General features: G+C 36.0%; 1 protein-coding gene across 2 annotated transcripts; it reads right to left on the bottom strand.

The window, feature by feature from the left end:
* Positions 1–5,382: 5,382 nt before the first annotated feature.
* On the bottom strand, positions 5,383–17,740 carry ORMDL1 (ORMDL sphingolipid biosynthesis regulator 1). Of its 2 annotated transcripts, XM_060152461.1 has the most exons (5): positions 17,614–17,737; positions 16,480–16,550; positions 15,847–16,027; positions 10,613–10,764; positions 5,383–6,953 (listed from the first exon to the last, which is right to left on the bottom strand). In XM_060152461.1, the coding sequence occupies exons 3-5, from the start codon at positions 16,018–16,020 to the stop codon at positions 6,818–6,820; spliced, it is 462 nt and encodes a 153-aa protein (XP_060008444.1). In that variant the 5' UTR covers positions 16,021–16,027; positions 16,480–16,550; positions 17,614–17,737; the 3' UTR covers positions 5,383–6,817. The 2 variants fall into 2 exon arrangements, with proteins under 2 accessions (XP_060008444.1, XP_060008445.1); XM_060152462.1 differs by lacking the exon at positions 16,480–16,550 and having other exon boundaries at positions 17,614–17,740.
* Between the last annotated feature and the right edge of the window lie 11 nt (positions 17,741–17,751).

The following is a 17,751-nucleotide window of genomic DNA, read 5'->3' as shown; positions in this document are numbered from 1 at the left end:
ATTTTGCCTTAGGCTGCAATTTGGACACCACTGAGAGAAAAGTATGACTTTGCTTACTCTGGAGGTAAAGTATGTACTTCAGCATAGTATGTACCTCCTTGTACCTCTTGTACCTCCTTCAGTCTTTTGTTTTTATTTGTATGTGAACTTGTTACCATTTGAATAGATTTATCCCAATCTGTTTTTCTTCCCGGCTAGGCGCTAAGATTTTACTGAACAAGGACTTTATAAATGCAAGGTTGGACAGGGCTGGCACATGTATCTGCGCCTTGCATGGTGTGAAGCTCTTGGTATGAGGTAGGGAAGTCACAGTTATGGTCTAGTGGCAGATGTGTAATTCATGATTTCCAGATATGTAAATTTATAATTATCAGGACATTAGTAAGAATTTTTAAGGTAGAACTTAGGTTTATCAAAAATTTCATTTATGTGACAATAATAACCATAATTAATAATAAAGTGGCACTTACTATGTGCCAGGCACTGTTGCAGATTAATTAATCCTCACAACAATCGCATGAGGTAGTTACTGTCCTCATTTTGCAGATGAGACAACTGGACCATAGAGTTTGGGTGATTTGCAGATTACACAGCTTGTAAGTGCAGAGCTAGTATTAGAAGTCAGGCCATCTGCTCTGGAGTCTGTTTTCAAACTGACAGAAGATTAAATAGTTCATATTTTCCCTAGGATGTGTTGTTGACCCAAAAGAGGAAAAAAGAAAACTTAAGACCTAAAGGTTAAGAAAAAGTAGTCATCCTGATTGCATATGATAGGGCAGGAGTTATTTTCTTATACACTGTGATCTATTCTGAACATAAAATCATTCCTGTCTGGCATTGTTTTTCTTGCAACTTGAATTACTTTGTTCCAGTACTCTCCTGTGCTGTCTAGAGTTATCCCTGTTGTGTTTGGTAGTATCAATAGTAGAATCCTTAACTGGGCACTCTTGGCTGGTGCTGAGTCTGAATGCTGCATTATGTGAAAGAGCCAAACTTTAGGACACATTAGGAAGATATTTTATTCTTTGTTTGAGTGCATGTGGGTGGTAGAAAGAAATGGTACTTACACCAGGTCCCACATATTTGGCAAGTGAAGGTATAAAGCTTTCATGTTCTTTATCGTACTGGAGAAGTTATTGCGGGAAAGGCATGCTCTCTGGGGCTTGTCTGAGCTTTCATGCAGATCACATCATATGGTTTGAATGCCACATTCATGGGCGTTCTAAAGAAAATATGGCTTAACCACTGTAACTTCAACTTGAATTGAGAGCTCTGAATCTAAATATGTTCACTTTGTCTCTGCTATTGCTTAGCTTTCCATTTGTAAACTTAAGAGGAAAACTTTATATAGAAGAATCTCTACAATACTCATTCCCTAATTATGTCTTACTAAACTGGATTTCATTTTCACATATCACATATTTATTGGTTCTTTCCTTTGTGCTAGGCAGTTTATTAGTTGTTAGGGATCAAAGATAAAATCCATTTTCTATTTTCAAGGAACTGAGTCTAATAATAGGCAACTACAATACAGCATTATGGAAAATGTGCATTGAGAGAAAAGTTGCAGGGGAAGGCGGTATCCACAGTCTAGCAGGACCATGGTGTGATGACTGGGTTTCAACATCTGATTCTTTTCTTAGGTTGAAATTGGTTTATCAGATCTGGAAGTGACTGGACTCTGTAGTGCTGAGTCACACACTCAATTTGCTAAGAAACTGCTATGTAAAACCCATAATACTAATGTATTAACTTAAGAGAAATGATGGAGGGTCTAGGATAGTTGAGCTTGCTGATCCTTACCTTCTCTGTGTTGATCAAGTTATAATGAAAGCCAGATCCAAATTATAACGATTGTTTAGCACAATGGAATGGAAGCAATAGAAATGAGTTTGGTGCTTTTAACAGCTAATATTTCAGGCCTGATGCACCCCTTTCCACTTGAGTCACATACCTGCCTTATGTTCTTCATAGGTTGGATTGTGCTAAAAATACACTGTCATTTGCCTTTCTCTTCTTAAAGTTTCTTTGCTGACAAATATTTTTTGATGTGGAACATTCTTTCATTAATGGTAATACCATCAATCAGGTATCATCTTTGGAAGATATTTTGCTTTTTATTTCGTTTGCAGAACGATTATGCTTATTTTACAAATTTACTGCTTTTTAAAAATTGTGTTAAAATATATGTTAACAAAATCACCATTTTAAACAGTTCAGTGGCAATAAGTACATTCACATTGTTGTGCAGCGGTCACTACCATCCATCTCCAAAACTTTTTCATCTTCCCCAGCTGAAACTCTGTATCCATTAAACACTAATTTCCCATTTCCCTTTCATCTCAGCCCCTGGCAACCACCATTCTTTCTGTCCTTATGACTTTGACTACTCTAGGTACCTCATGTCAGTGGGCTCACACGGTACTTGTCCTTTCGTGACTGGCTTATTTCACTTAGCATTAATGTCAAGGTTCATCCAGTGTGGTAGTATGTCTCAGAATTTCCTTCCTTTTAAAGCTAAATAATATTCCATTGTGTACATACACCATATTTTGTTTATGCATTCATCTGACAGTGGACACTTCGGTTACCTCCACCTTCTGACTGTTATGAATAGTGCTGGTATAAACGTGGGTCGTACAAGTATCTTTTCAAGTCCCTGCTTTCACTTCTTTGGGATATATACCCAGAAGTGGAATTGCTGGATCATATGGTAATTGTGTTTATTTTTTTGAGAATTTGCCATACTCAGATGACCTTATTTTTCAAGTGTGTGGGGTCTACATGTTTTGGCAGTAGAGGGAGAGGGTGAATTTCTTTGTTGCTTCCGTAAACTCCCTATGACCATTAAGCACCATGATAGAAGCATGCGTTTGATAATTCAAAGGAGGGACAGAGGTTTCAAAGCAGAATCACTGTATCAGGTTTTCATGTAGTAGCTGGTATACACGTATTTTCCTGGGCAATAGCCAATAAATCATCTGCTCTTCTGTTTCCATTTAAAAAATTACAAAATGAAGAAGATAATGCATGCTTATCTTGCAAAATCTTCAAGTTTTTCAAAAAAGTGTTGTCAAAAAATTTATAACTATATAGTTGGAAAGTCAGAATATTTATATATTATAAAATTCCTCTCATATTTTAGAGTTCATTCTAGTGTTAATGATGTAGTTTCCTTACTTATATTCTTGAATTTGAGAAGAATGTATTTTTATCAATGTAATTATGCAGTTAAAGGACATAGTAATAAAATTGGCTTATCTGCTAACTTAAAATTATATAGAACTTTAGAGCTACAGGTTGAGCCACTTTCATAACCATTAGTTGTTTATTAAAGACTTGAATGAGTCAAGAAATAGAATAAATTACACTGCTATACTGAACATAAAATAAAATCCAAATATATTTTTACTAAACTATTTTTTAATTATGAAATATTTTAGATTATGAAAAAGTGTCAAGAATAATATAGTCAACTTTTGTGAACCCAACACCCAATTTAAGAGCTAAAGTATCACCCAATACAGTTGAGCTTTCTGGGTACTGTATACCCAAGATATTCAGTATTCTAAATTTGATGTTTATAATTCTTATACATTCACCTGTAGCTAAACAAAAGCTTTTAAACCCCATATAACAAACTATCTGCTGAATCATTTTTAACTGGAACTGAAATTAGGGAGTAAAATAAAAACCTGAGACATCTCACTTTTTGACATCAAGCAAAATAAAGGGTTTATCTTTGCTATTCTCTTACCTACCTTACTTCCCTGTCCAGTGCTACTCAAAAATTCCTTTTATTTTACCTAGACTTGTCTTCTCACTACTAAATTCGTTTACATTTCCAACATCAATATGTAATATCCATGTAACTGTTTTGGGAATTACACTTTTCTATCTGTCCTGTTAGAAAGATTATTAAACTGCATTGGTCTATACTGGGTTGCTGCATTTGTCTTTTGCAGGATTAGCATGAGGGTATTTTGGAGTCATATTTACTAGTGATATATACTAAAATAGGAAACATACTATAAGAGAAATATATTGCATGAGAAGATTCACCTTCAGCTAGACAAGATGAATCAATAGGCTAAAATCTAACAACATGGGGATCTATAGAAAAAATAAGAAATCTTAGACTCTGTTTTAATAAATCCATTAAATAAGTACATGAAGGGAAAGCCACCATTGAACAGCGTTACATGTTGGGACTTGAGGTTTTAGAGACCATAAAGTGAATCAGTGATACGTGGCTCTCAAAATAGCTAAAATAATAGGCTGCATTAAAAATAAAAAGTATCCAGAACAAGGGAAGTGGTACTGTTGTAGTGACATCACATCTATCACCTCTTGTAATTAGCTTAGGGCTATATAATAATAAATTGCAACTTACAGCAGAATTACCAGGATCATGGGAGAAATTTGAAACCATATCATATGGAAAATGGTGAAGGCTCTGGTAATACTCAGTGCTGTTGATAACAGTTTAAAAGGTAACTAATTGAGGAGTTATACAGAATAAGGATTAAATTTTGGCTCATTGTAAAACATGTTATAAATTCCATAACAAAAATGCAGCCTTGTAAGTTGTAAGTCTTCCTTTCTTAGTGCTAACACAGAACTGAATAGAGGTGTCAATGAAACTGAATAGAGGGTTGATGAAAATTCAAGGTAAAGGATGGGGCTGAATTATAGCCTCTAAGATCTTTTTCCAACTCTCAGCATCATATAGTTTTGTAAGGCTAATTCATACAGATATTAGTTAAGGAGATAGCTATGCCCCTTCAGGATCTTTCTAGTTTAATTGACAACAGTGACATAAACCTAAAAAATACCATTCTATGTTTAAAAAAGAATAAAGGATGGGGCAAGTCAAAAGAACACAGGAGTGGGCTTCCCTGGTGGCGCAGTGGTTGAGAGTCCGCCTGCCGATGCAGGGGACAAGGGTTCGTGCCCCGGTCTGGGAAGATCCCACATGCTGCGGAGCGGCTAGGCCCGTGAGTCATGGCCGCTGAGCCTGCACATCCGGAGCCTGTGCTCCACAACGGGAGAGGCCACAACAGTGAGAGGCCCGCGTACCGGGGAAAAAAAAAAAAAAATTCCTACAACAGAGTGGGCCCTCAAATATCTACTGAATAAATATCTTTAAAACACTGAAGGGCAAAAGTAGGGAAAACAGCAGAAGACCTGTATTAGAGGCAGATTTCTAACTCTGAAGTCTGTGCAAAAAATATAAGCCTTTTGAAATAAACTTTAAAATGAAGAAAAACAAAAGAATATTTTTTAGCTACCTTAATTTTACAAATTCAGTTGCTTTAAAAAAAAACTTGAAAAATTTAAGTGTAACTCGATGACTGACTTTGGAAAGCTTTTGCAATAACCTTACACCAAAGAAAAATTTATTAAAGTACAGATTACTGGTTATTTAAAAATACATGAGAAAAGACAAACATACAAAAGCATTATCATACAACTGATTTCTAAACTCAATACTTTTGAAATACAAAACAATGATCATTACCCCCAAAAGTCAGTTTGAAACAAATTGATTTTTAAGTTGGTATTATAATTCTTTTCACTCAATTTTGCTTACAAATGTTACTAGGTTTTTCAGTTTCGCCACATATACTTTTTTTGACATGTTTATTTCTCAAAGTAGAATATAGTTATTTCTTGCAATTAACGTCAGCAACTATAGAAAGCTTCTCTTAAGTCACAAGGATTCAGTATATACGGTTGCTGCTTTGGAAATAGTTACCATTCTGAGTTATCTATACTAAGACTCATGTATTGACAGGCAAAATGTTAATGGGCAAAGTATGGAGATTGAGAGCAGGATGACTAAGAAAAGATATCTTTTACTGCAGACCTGCTAAAAAAAGACTCCATTATTTACTCTGATAGTATTGCTAGAGAAGCAGTTTCTGCCAGATCACAGGTTGGCTATGTAGTTGTCCATTTTAAATTTCCATCGCTAAAGAATGGCAGACTTCAACAATTAGATTGCTCAACCAAATCAGCAGACCTTTAAGCTACCATATACTTTAATTACGAGAAATAAATTATTTTCTTAATTAGGTTAGCAGCCTTGTATCTGGAAAGGCAGCAAAACCCACTTTGTTCCAAAATTAGAAGGCCGACTCAGAGGCTGCTTCTAAGGTGCCTAACTATCTTCTATCATCAATCAGTCGTGAAGGTGGACCTTCATGAACTCAGTAACTTAATAAATGTAAAAATGAACTCATCTAATCAACACAATGTTGAGCCTGCAAAACCAAAAAAGTACATTCATAAGGTAGGAATTGGTTTGTATAAAACAAGAGGATATATATCCTCTTATATAACACAAAAGGAATATGCATGGTAATAAAAACAATCTATAATAAACTTGCAAAGAAATGATTCTGGTTTACATGTAACTCTGCTTAAACTGACCATGACTGAATGATTAAACATTTTCTTCTCTTAACATAATGCCCATTCATTATAAGCTAAGCTGGACTTAGTTTCTTATAAATCTCTTATTTCCTTGGATTTATCTACTACACCTTTACTTTATAGCCATTTAACTTATAAGCTGGGCCTGCCCAGCCTGCCTCTGAAGCCTCTCTACAGAAGGATACCAGATGCATTTAACAAAGGCATCTTCTCATAAGAATCTGCACTTCAAAACAGCAATATGAAGAACCAGCAATTGGCTCTCCAATGTAGCTACCTCTCATTTCACATTATCACAGAAACAGTGCAGTTTAGTAACCATTCCTTCCTTACAGAAAACTCAGTAGCTGTAAAAATTTTTGTTGTTTCAAAACACATTTCAATACTTATTAATTCCAAAGATCCGAACACCATGTAGCTGTGGCATTTTGGGAATTAGCACACTCAGGAGAGAAGCTGTGTTTAAGATGAAGTGAGTTGGATCATACTTCGTATAGAAACTTGCCAGAAAATATCTGTAGAAATAAAAGTTAAGAATATATATATAACATCTAAAAGTGAAATTACTTAGAATTTTTAAAATATTTAAAGGTAGGAAAAAGGCCACTGAAACATAAATACCTAAAAGCAGAACCATTTCTTTGAGCACTAAAACAAGAGCAAAAGTTTTAGTTTGGGGGCCTAAATTAATTTTATTTGGGATTTAAACATTTGTTTAATGGAGGCATATATGCACATTTTACTTTTCTGCAATCGTGTTAAATGTATTTAATGCAAGACAGTTACTATAGTCTTTAAAGTAGAAGGCTTTCAAACTAGGGGTCATGTGCTTCCTGAAACTTCAGGTGTAGTTTTGTATCTATGTGTATATATCTGAAGAGAAAGTCCAGATTCAAAGCATCCATCATATTCTCAAACGGTTTTGTGACCCACCAAAAGGTTAAAAACTACTGCTGTAAAGTTGTGAAAAATGGGTGTTAGTGCATTAGTAGAGTTTAGCATCTTTGAAAGAAAACAAATACTTGACTGCCCTTTTGATGTTCTCATTTCCATACTGAAGTTAACAGGTATATAACCAGTATAACGGGAAACTTGAGAGACACTATTGTAAAATTCCAGCTGTTTTGCTATAACCGAACATATTTATATACATATTCAAAGACATCCAATATCCGAGAATTTGTTTTAAGAAGCCTAAGCCACCTTTAAGACCACAGATCATCGAGTCAGAATGCCTAGTTTGACCCAAGGGTACATCAAAATGAAGACACATCATGAGGCCACTAAAAGAGTATCCTAAAACATCATACCTTACTTGATGATAACTAAGAAGTTACTATGCACAAGGGTGTTTGTCTAATTAGTACTTTTAGAGTACACAGAAAAGTATTTTAATAGTGTTTCCTCTAAAGGAGTGATAAATATCTTGTGTAATATGGTTAGAAAAGAACAGCTATTTTCCAAGTACAACTAAAAACATCAGAGAGCTGTACACATTATTTTCAGAACCATCTAAATTGAGAAATTCTATACTCTTCCGCCTGTTTCACAAACTATAGTCAGAAAATTCATTCTTGAGAATAAACCATATTCCTCAATCCTTACTTTAAATCCTGTCTTCCTGCTTTCATATACTTGAAGACCGTTCATACTTCCTTAACTGAACAATATAGGATACCATTTACATTAAGCTCATTTAATTTCTCATCATCATTACAGGTTTAATCTGTAATCTGATATGTTAGAAATAATAAATCTTCTTGGAATGGCTTCTCCTCCTCATAGCATATGTCTCCTTTATGTCTTTTAATAAAAACTGATTGTGTGTGTGGATCATATGAAAATTACTTGACTCTTACAAAAACCTACACGACCCTCCAAGGGGATGCAAAACCCAGGTAGGAATCAGTGTGGTAGCATTTATCTGCCAAAGGGTATACTAGAAAGAGACCTGTATTAGAAGCTAGAAGTTTAGGGTTTAACCTGGGCTATTGATTCCAACTAGCTACAAGATCTGGATGAAGATGATGCATTTGAATCTGTTTATCTAAAAACCTGGGATAATATTACTCATCCTACCTACCTGACAAATGATCAAATAAGAAAATGTAAATGCACTCTGAAAAATATCAATGCTACACAGATGGCTTTAATGCTGTTTCCTCAGTTATATAAGGAATTTAATCACAGAATATTTAAAATCACACCTGTTGGTCAAAAGTACACTTTAAGAAATATGGGTGTTGTACACAGGTACCTCTTAGTTAGGCTTTTAAGTGATAGCCTTTTAAGTGATATCACCTTTTTTGTGATAGCTTCTATTGAAAATTCAGCATATGTCAGGCTTTTTACATGTGCAGTTGACCCTTGAACAATGAGGGTTTGAACTGCACAGGTCCACTTACAGATGGATATTTTTCAATAGTAAATACCACAGTACTACATGATCCACAGTTACTACACAATCCGCAGTTAGTTGAATCCGAGGATGTGGAAATGGGGATACAGAAGGCTGACTATGTAAGTTATACTTGGATTTTTAACTGCACAGAGGGCGGGTGCATATAACCCCCACATTGTTCAAGGGTTAACTGTATTATAATGCAATCCTAAACATTTTATAGATGAGGAAACTGAGACTTTCAATAATATGGCCAAAAGTCACATAGCTAGAGAGTAGTAGAGCTAAAATACAAATTTAGGGCTGTTTGAATAACCATTATTCTTGTTATTGCATTAATCTTTGTTAGGCCATACAAATAATTTTTCTTTTGACATGAATTTTATGTGGGACTAAAACAATTAAAAACTTAAAAAATTTCCTCCCAAGTGCTATAAATATAAGGAAAAAGAAATCTACCACTTTATGATTACTTTATTCTTTTCATTTGAAAATGTCTTCCCTAACTTAAACACCTGTCTAAAACCTACCCTAAGTCCTAGTTTAAGGAATTCTAATGCCTCCAAGAAGTCTTTCCAGCTGCTGCAGACTGTACTGATTCTATAATGGATACATAAATCTATGTCTATATCTATATATATAGAGAGAGATATATCTATATATATGTATCTCCTTTGTGGTATCGAGTGTTTGATTAGGATATATGCGAAACATCCATTATATGAAAGCAACTGAGTGTGGAATTCAAAGCAATCTATGTACTTATAAATTCTTTGCAGAAATAAACATAATAATAGAGAAATAATACAAAGTGACAATAAATAAGGGATATATAACAACTGCTATGGATTTCAAAGCAGAGCATTATCATTGAAGGCTGGTTGCTAAGGAAAAGACCTCACTGGTAAGGTCACAATTTAAATCTTGAAAGAAAAATAAGACAGATAAATTAAGAAAGGAGAAGGCATTTCAGGTGGGAAAATGACTTGAACAAAGGCATAGAAATAGGACTATACATGAAGTATTTAAGAAATGCTGCTTAGAAGAGTGTGACCAGGTAGGAGTTGGGTGAGGGTAAAATAGTCACATAAAGGAAAAATGAGGTAGGAACCATTTTGTGGAGGACCCTGAATATCAGGTAATAGGAGGAAATTACATGCCATATATAAGGTTAGATGTTTTACAGATAGGTATTATCTCATTTATTTCTTACAGCATCAGATTGAGTTAGGTACCATTGGCTAGAATTTTATTTATGAGCAAACCAAGCAGGCTGAGTGATAGGTACAGGATTCAGCCCGGGTCTGTCCTACAATGAAAGCCTAATCTCTCTTTTCTCTAAACCATACTGTCTCTCCCAAGGAGTTGGAACATCCAGATGTGGCAGGTGGTCAATGAAATTCATCTGAAATCATCCAAATCCTTGTTTATGGAGATTAATCTGATAGTAGAATACAGAACAAGACTATGTGTTTAGTATTCTTGCAAGCAGCTTAAAGACATGAACTAGAATATATTTAACTTGTATTCTAGAATGTCTTGTCACACTGATAAACATGTAAGGTTGTCTCCATATATATTTGACTGAAGTGAAAACTGGTTTATTACCAGCTTGTTAAAAATTTTGCCTGTATTTTATAATCTCTATGAAGTAGCAATTTACTGATACAGGTTTTCAACAAAATATTCTGTTTCTATTTCAAATTTAATCTAATAAAAGGATGGCTTCCTCTCATCCAATCCTCCTCATACCTGAAAATTTCCACCACTTACAGAATTATTGGAGAAATTGTGAAAAACTTCCGTGAAGATGTAAACTGTACTCCATAGTCCAGTTGTTCCCAATGAGTTAGGAGCCTTGCTTTACCCTGGTCAGGAGTTTCAAATGGTGTTCCTTTTACTGCATGCAAAAATACATACATCCCCTGGAAAACAAGCAAGGGGGTATATAATAAATATCAAATACAAAATTAGTATTTGCCAGTTAGCATTAAGACAGTTGCAGACTGTGACAGAGAGCGTGATTAACTTGACAGCTCAAGTTTTAAGATTTCATATTGTGAAAGACTGGCCGGTTTCTTCAGAGTAAAACAAAACTTCCAGGGGCTTACATGCAAATATTATTTGCTGAAAACCACTCTAAGTCAACTAAAAGTAACCTGTTTTCATCTCCTATTAAATTGAAAAGAAACGAAAAGTACCATCAGGGTAGCTTTGCATCATTACATTTAGATTTTCTAACACATTTCCTGTTGGGAGATAGAATTACCTTTTCTCCAATGTGTAGGAAAGTTTAGAGTGTCATATTAGTAAATCTGATGATACTTATAAAATGATAAAAACATACAAGTTGGAAAATAATAATAAACAAAATCTCTGTATCGGGGAAAATTGTTTTGAAAATATTTAATATTAGGACTGTTTTTGTCTCAATAGTTCTTTTCCAAAGCAACAAAGATGGTTTGATGTAGTAAGTATAATGTTCAACACAATTTACTTTTAAAATTACCACTGTACCTCAATAGTGTCTTTTGAAGTTAGTTTTTAAAAATCAAAGTAAAAAACATTACTAAAAGCCATTCTGTCCAGCGATATGTTTAAGCATCTAATTTTGTGGTTAATTAGGGGAAAAAAAACAATGTATACTAGATGTGGTTTACTTGAGATGCCCATTTAGATTGATAGTTAATGCTTCATTGCAGGATCACTGTCTGAGGCACTGGTAACAGAATAAAGCCTATATATGGTCATGAAACAGCTTTACTTATTAAAGTCATGATGTGATATCATTTTTTTTACTTCAACTTTTAATAAATATATGAAAAAAATAGAAATATTAGTGATTTGAAATTTTACATTATTCTACTAGGTTAAGAGAGCCCTTCTTTTCAAAGTTTAGTCTGTCTGCTTCCTAGTTATTCCATTAGGCAATTTAAAAGTTGTTTACCTACAGTAACACTTAAGCAACAGAGGAATGGATTCATGTTCAATTGGATATAACTCTACAAACATTTAATAAGTGGCTAATATGTACAGGACACAGGACCTATATGCATATATGAAATTGAACAAGACATGTCCAATGCCTTGAAAAAGTTCAATCTTCTAAGAGATGGTAAGAAAAAAAAAAAGATATGCATAAACAACTACAATGTAGGGCAGAAATTACTATCAAAGGTACAATCAAAGTACTCAGGAAATGCAGAGGAGGGAAAGGTTCCTTGTTGCTGAGGCTAAAGCCTTGATGGTTCCTTGTCACCTACCTCAGTCTTGAAGGTTCAGCTCAAATGATAACTCCTTAGTGAAGCCCTTCTCATTAGCAATAATTAACCTGTTGCCTATGTACATATATATAATTTTATTGAAAAGACTTTTACTATAGCACAACATATTGTCTTAAAGTTGTTTACATAATGTTTGTTTTCCCATTAGCCTGACTACCTCAGGAACAAGGGCTCATACAAAGCAAGTATTAGATATTAAGCCAAGATGACATTAAGCCAAGGAATGTTTATTGTGTAAGCACAAGAAACCATTTTCACATGGGTTTTAAAAGAGACTATGAAACAGAAATTGTATGCTTTCAAATTCTCAGGAGAATGTGACCCAAAAAAGTTAAGAATCTCTACTCTAGACCATACATGTGTTAGAATTATCAAAGAGAAAGAAGAACAGTCCTCTAATTATTTACTTCAAACCACATACACTCACCAGTGTTCAGAATATAATATTCAAATAGTTTATGTATTCTTTTTAATGAGTAAGAATAAAATCTTATCTAACCATTTATCTTCTACTCCATTTTTATTTTTAATAGTTTTTCTATAAAATTTTAGTGATGGATGATTTATACCCACATTAAAAGAATTAGGGAAAAAAGTATATATAGCTCATAGTTAGCCCTTAACAAATATTTACTGGCTCAAAATGAAGAGAATTCTCTTTCATTTTAAAAGCTAGGATAAGAATTTTGTGAAGTATTAAAACTTCTAAGAGTGAACTGTAGCACTGAGTAAAAACAATTGCTGTAGGTTTCTACTATATGGTTCAGAAAGACAGAGACCATGTTTTTTCTTTTTTCCCATATTTGGTCTATTTTCCCATGTTTAAAAGCATGCAGTATGTATTTCACATTTTTAATTGGTTTAATGTAGGCTAACTTCAAAAGAAATTTACATTTGGCATCATGTAATTGCCACATCTATGGCTGGTTAGTCAGGTTTTTAGTGGAGGACTAAGAAGTCAGAAGTTTGCTTCCCTACTTGTTCTTATTTCCTGTCCTTTGTCCATGGCCATATACTGTGCCTCAGTCTCAGTCAACCAACTGAAAACATGAAGGGAGGAGATGACTTCTAAAGTACATTTAATACATGTGCCACTGGAGAAGGGAAAATTATGTGAGAACAGACTAATTTATTCAGCAAACATTTAAATAGGTCTTTAGAGATAAAAACAAAAGAAAGATAAACTGCTAATTATAAAAGGATAATAAATTCATGAAAAAAATGCAGCATGGGACTTTTGTAGCTTCCTAGAAGAGGTGACACGTGAGTAGTTTTCCTGGAGAAACAGGAATTAGCCAGGCAGAGTAGGAAGGAGGAAGAGGTATTAAAATAGTGGAAGAAGAGCCTAAGCCAAAGCAAAAAGGTGAGAGAAGACGATTTTCATTATTGTAGAGCACAGCTTGTGTTTGGAGAGATGTTAAGATTGGGTCTCTTTCTTGCCTCTGTAGTATTATCAACTGGTCTTGTATGCCACACAAAGAACTTGGCATTTTACTATGAATGTAACAAGGAATCACTGAAGGACTTAAGAGTGTGACCTGAACAAACATGAATTTCAAAAATATCACCCTGCCAAATTGGAATGAAGGAAAGTAGAGTAGAGAAGCGTCAAAGAGACCACTTGATCTACTGGTGTAATCTACCTGAGGGGAAAGAAGAGCATGAAATTATAGCAATGCCCATAAGGATCAAGTTGAAGACAGTAAAGCAGTAGAATAGACAAGGCTTTGACTAAATGGATGTGGAATATAAAGGAAAAAGAGTTACCCTAAGTCTAGGGTGACTATATATACTAGTTTGCCATGGGTGGTCCTGATTTACACTTACTCTCTTGGAGTAGTTATTACTAGAGCTCTCTTTTACTCTCAAAACAGTCTCTGTTTGGATAATACATTATATTAATCACTTTACCTCTGACATTCAGCTGTGTGGCTTGGCTTACTGGGCAGATAGTGGTACCTTTAGATTAGATTAGGAACAAAATCCAGGAACAGATTGTGGTGGGTGGTAAGGGATATATCAGGAATGAATTCAATTTATACTTGTTTGGTTTAAGGTGCAAGGTGATCTGGCAATATTAATATGGTCATCATCATTTAACAGGTAGAAACTGAAAATACAGATAGATGAAGTAACCTAGATAAAATATATATCATAAGAAGAGATGAAGAAAAGAACCTTGAGGGCTTCTCTGGTGGCGCAGTGGTTGAGAGTCTGCCTGCTGATGCAGGGGACAAGGGTTCGTGCCCCGGTCCAGGAAGATCCCACATGCCACGGAGCGGCTAGGCCCATGAGCCATGGCCGCTGAGCCTGCGCTTCCGGAGCCTGTGCTCCGCAACGGGAGAGCCACAACAGTGAGAGGCCCATGTACCGCAAAAAAAAAAAAAAAAAAAAAACCTTGACAACAGCAATATTTAAGAGAGGAAAAGAGAAAACTGTGCAAGAGGAAATAGTAAAGGAAAGATCAGAAATATATCTAGGAAAAAGCAATCCCATGGAAGCCAAAGGAAAAGAATTCCAATAAAAGGGATATGATTAGTGTCAAATATTTCAGAGAAGTCGCTATTTAAAAACAGTGTTTTTAAACACTTCCTTCCAAAGTCTATCACATAAAATGGACTAAAGGGACATTCACTGATCTCTACCACATCATCTTTGTCATCCTCCAGTCAACTTCAAATGCTTTCCAGAAGATATAAATAATATCAATTTTTTAAAAACCTATTTCTCCTACATTTTTCTGTCTTAAAGTTCTAAGCTCTTCATTTTGGTTAGATCTTTAAACAAATATATAGTTAATCTGGATTCAATTAAAAGTCTCAATTAACCAGATTTCTCCCCTTTCATTCTACTTTAATAGGCTGTTAAAGACAAGAAAAGTCACTATCATGTTTTGTTTTGTTTTGTTTTTAAACAGGCAATTTCCAGGGCTGCATAATATGGTCAGTAGAGTCAATCTAACCTCTGGTACTTTGTAGAGCTATCATATAATACAAAAGAGCAATAGTCAACAGGAAGAACCTAAGGCACCATAAGTTTCTGAATCATATAAGGTATGATTAAGCTCAAAATTTCTGTACTGAAATAAAAAAGTATATATATACAATTTAGAAAGGATTTAAGCCAAAGATGTTCATTAGACTCCAGTTAACCAAAAAACACAATTACTTCCTCTGATACATTTTGGTTAATCAATATATTATAGTGGACTGAATTACAGTGTCTTATAATTTTTGCTAAAATGCCCTACTTTTTTTCAGATTTTACAAAACCAACAGGAGAAAAAAATGTCTTACTTACAAATAGGGTCCAATGTTTAAATATAAAGTGATAGGAAAAATATAATCTTATTCCAGGTAAGAATTCTTCAAAATTGTCATATATACTAAAAATCACTGAACTGTACACTTTAAATGGGTGAATTTTATATCTCAATCAAACTGTTTAAAAAAACTGAGTCATGTGTTTTTCTTCTTTGTAACATAAAACTTTAAGCTTTTTAAAAAACTGTGTTTAAATACACTAACATAACATGGACCATTTAGCCACTCTTAAGCGTACAGTTCATAGTATTCAGTGCATTCACGATGTTACACAACCATCACCACCATCCATCTCCACAACTCTTTTCGTCTTGCAAAACAGTACCTTCCCATTGCTGCCTTGCCCAGTCTCTGTAAAACCATTAAACCTTAAGTGTTCAGTATAAGGTGAAATTCTTACCAGATTATGTATAACATTTGTTAAGGTCCAGGCAACAGGAACACTGAAGAAGGGAATACTGAGTAAAACGATATGAAGCAAGCCAACTCCCAAAGCATATGTCAGCCACATACCCCGGCTGTTCATTACACGGGTATTTGGATTCACCTCACTGTGGGCAACTCCAACATTCATGTTTGCGCTGTAGGAAAGCAATGGGATGAATCAACACTGATATAACTGGAAATCTAAATATTCCTAATTCTGACATGACAAAGTAAGTGTTACTGGGATTATTTTTTTACCTCATCATTCTGAAATAGAACAAACAGACCCTCCAAAATATGCTACTTGCAGATGCTGACGAGGGCAGTAAATAATTCTTAACATCTAACTCCCCAGTAAGACAAGCAAGACTTATTTTTATGCTTCTTGTTGAAAAAATAAACAGTTAAAATGCCTTTCCTAAAGCTTGTCTTCAAGCATGTTTGTTTTACTAAATGAAGTAATGGGCAGGAAAACGCAAACTGAAAGAGAAAACCTACATTTTCTTAAGAGTGTAAGGTGAAAACTCAGGAGGTAAATTTACCAACAGAATAATATATTAAAAAGCAAAGCTGACCTAACCAGTCTGTTCTGAGTAGCCAGACTTACATTTAATGTAGTGAGTGTTGTGTCCATAAAGAGTGGTCAGAGTTCAAATCACTCCTTTATGAGTACTGAAGCTGCGAGGAACATAATGAGGTGGAAATTTTACATGGTCAAGGGATAAGGTTTGTTTCTCAACCTAGTGATACAATTAGGTTTAAACAAGGAGTCTTTCTTCTGCGTATTTTAACTCTAGTCACCTTCCCTAAAACTTTGGTTTTCTCTCATTCTTTCCTTCCTTCTTCCCCTCCCTCCCTTCTTCCTTTCTTTCTGAGATTGGGGGTGGGGGGAGCAGAGCTACATTATATTTCGAACAGCTCTGATTTAAAAATATATAAACACTTTCTATTACAGAGTTGGCCCTGAGAGAGGAATTTCTCCGAACCCCGTCCATCAAGTGTTCCGGAGTACAATGGCCCTTCTCCCTCCAAAAATCTATAGGCTTACGGTGATGAAAGTTGGTTGCACTGAAACAAAGCAAAAGCCTCAGATTTAAATGTGTAAAAAGTCCCTCCAATCCAAACATCCACCGTGCATGTTACATTCTTTTTATACGCTATAAGTTATACTTAGAACGTGCCTCCACTCAAGATGCCTTTCCCATTTTCGACAGGATAGAAGAAAAAAAAAAAGCTCGAAAGTAGGCTTAAAATTTACATCTGAGCTGGAAGGCAAAGACTGACTCTATCCCAGGCCAGAAAACCCTTCCACGGAGTCTGCCACGCCACTTCAGGACTGGCAAACAATGACTTCAGAGAGCGAAGAGCCTCTCGGCTCTGCCCTCGCGATGCCGGGCGACCCACAGCGACGCCCCCTCCCCCCCGCTGCCATCACCGGCAGCCTTCCCCGGCGGCCGGAGCTCCCAGCTACTGGAAGCTCAGCAAAAGCCGCCGCTGCTATGGCCACGGTGCCCCCCGCCCCGCCCCTTTCTTCTCGAAGCTGCACATCCCGTCAGGGCCAGGACGCGACGACGGGGATTTGGGGGGCAAGCCTTGGGGGCCACTTGGCCCGCACGTCCTGACAGGGCGCCGCGGATGGAGCAGGAGTCCACTCTTTCCCTTCAAGCCAACCCGGGCCCGCCAGCAGCTCCCCACTGCCCGGGCAGCAGCACAGTCCCGGCGGCCGTTCGTGCCCACTCACCCGCCGCCCCACTCCCGGCGGCTGGCTCGGAGCAGTAACAGCTCCGCTGTGGCTACAGCGCCGACGGCTGCGCCTCCTCAGGCAGAACGCGAGTGGTCAGCCCCAGCGCGGCGCGGCGCGGCGCAGCTTGCGGAAGCT

This window comes from Lagenorhynchus albirostris, chromosome 6 (assembly GCF_949774975.1).
Source record: "Lagenorhynchus albirostris chromosome 6, mLagAlb1.1, whole genome shotgun sequence".
NCBI lineage: Eukaryota > Metazoa > Chordata > Mammalia > Artiodactyla > Delphinidae > Lagenorhynchus > Lagenorhynchus albirostris.
The sequence above is the reverse complement of the archived record's forward strand: the minus strand, read 5'-3'. Positions and strand labels throughout refer to the sequence as shown.

Coding starts and splice junctions, on each gene's coding strand:
- ORMDL1 (XM_060152462.1), bottom strand. CDS start 16,020: ATGAATGTTGGAGTTGCCCACAGTGAGGTGAATCCAAATACCCGTGTA. Junction 10,765..15,846: donor CAAATGTTATACATAATCTG/GTAAGAATTTCA, acceptor CTTGTTTTCCAG/GGGATGTATGTATTTTTGCA. Junction 6,954..10,612: donor ACAATTTCTCCAATAATTCT/GTAAGTGGTGGA, acceptor TTATTTCTACAG/ATATTTTCTGGCAAGTTTCT.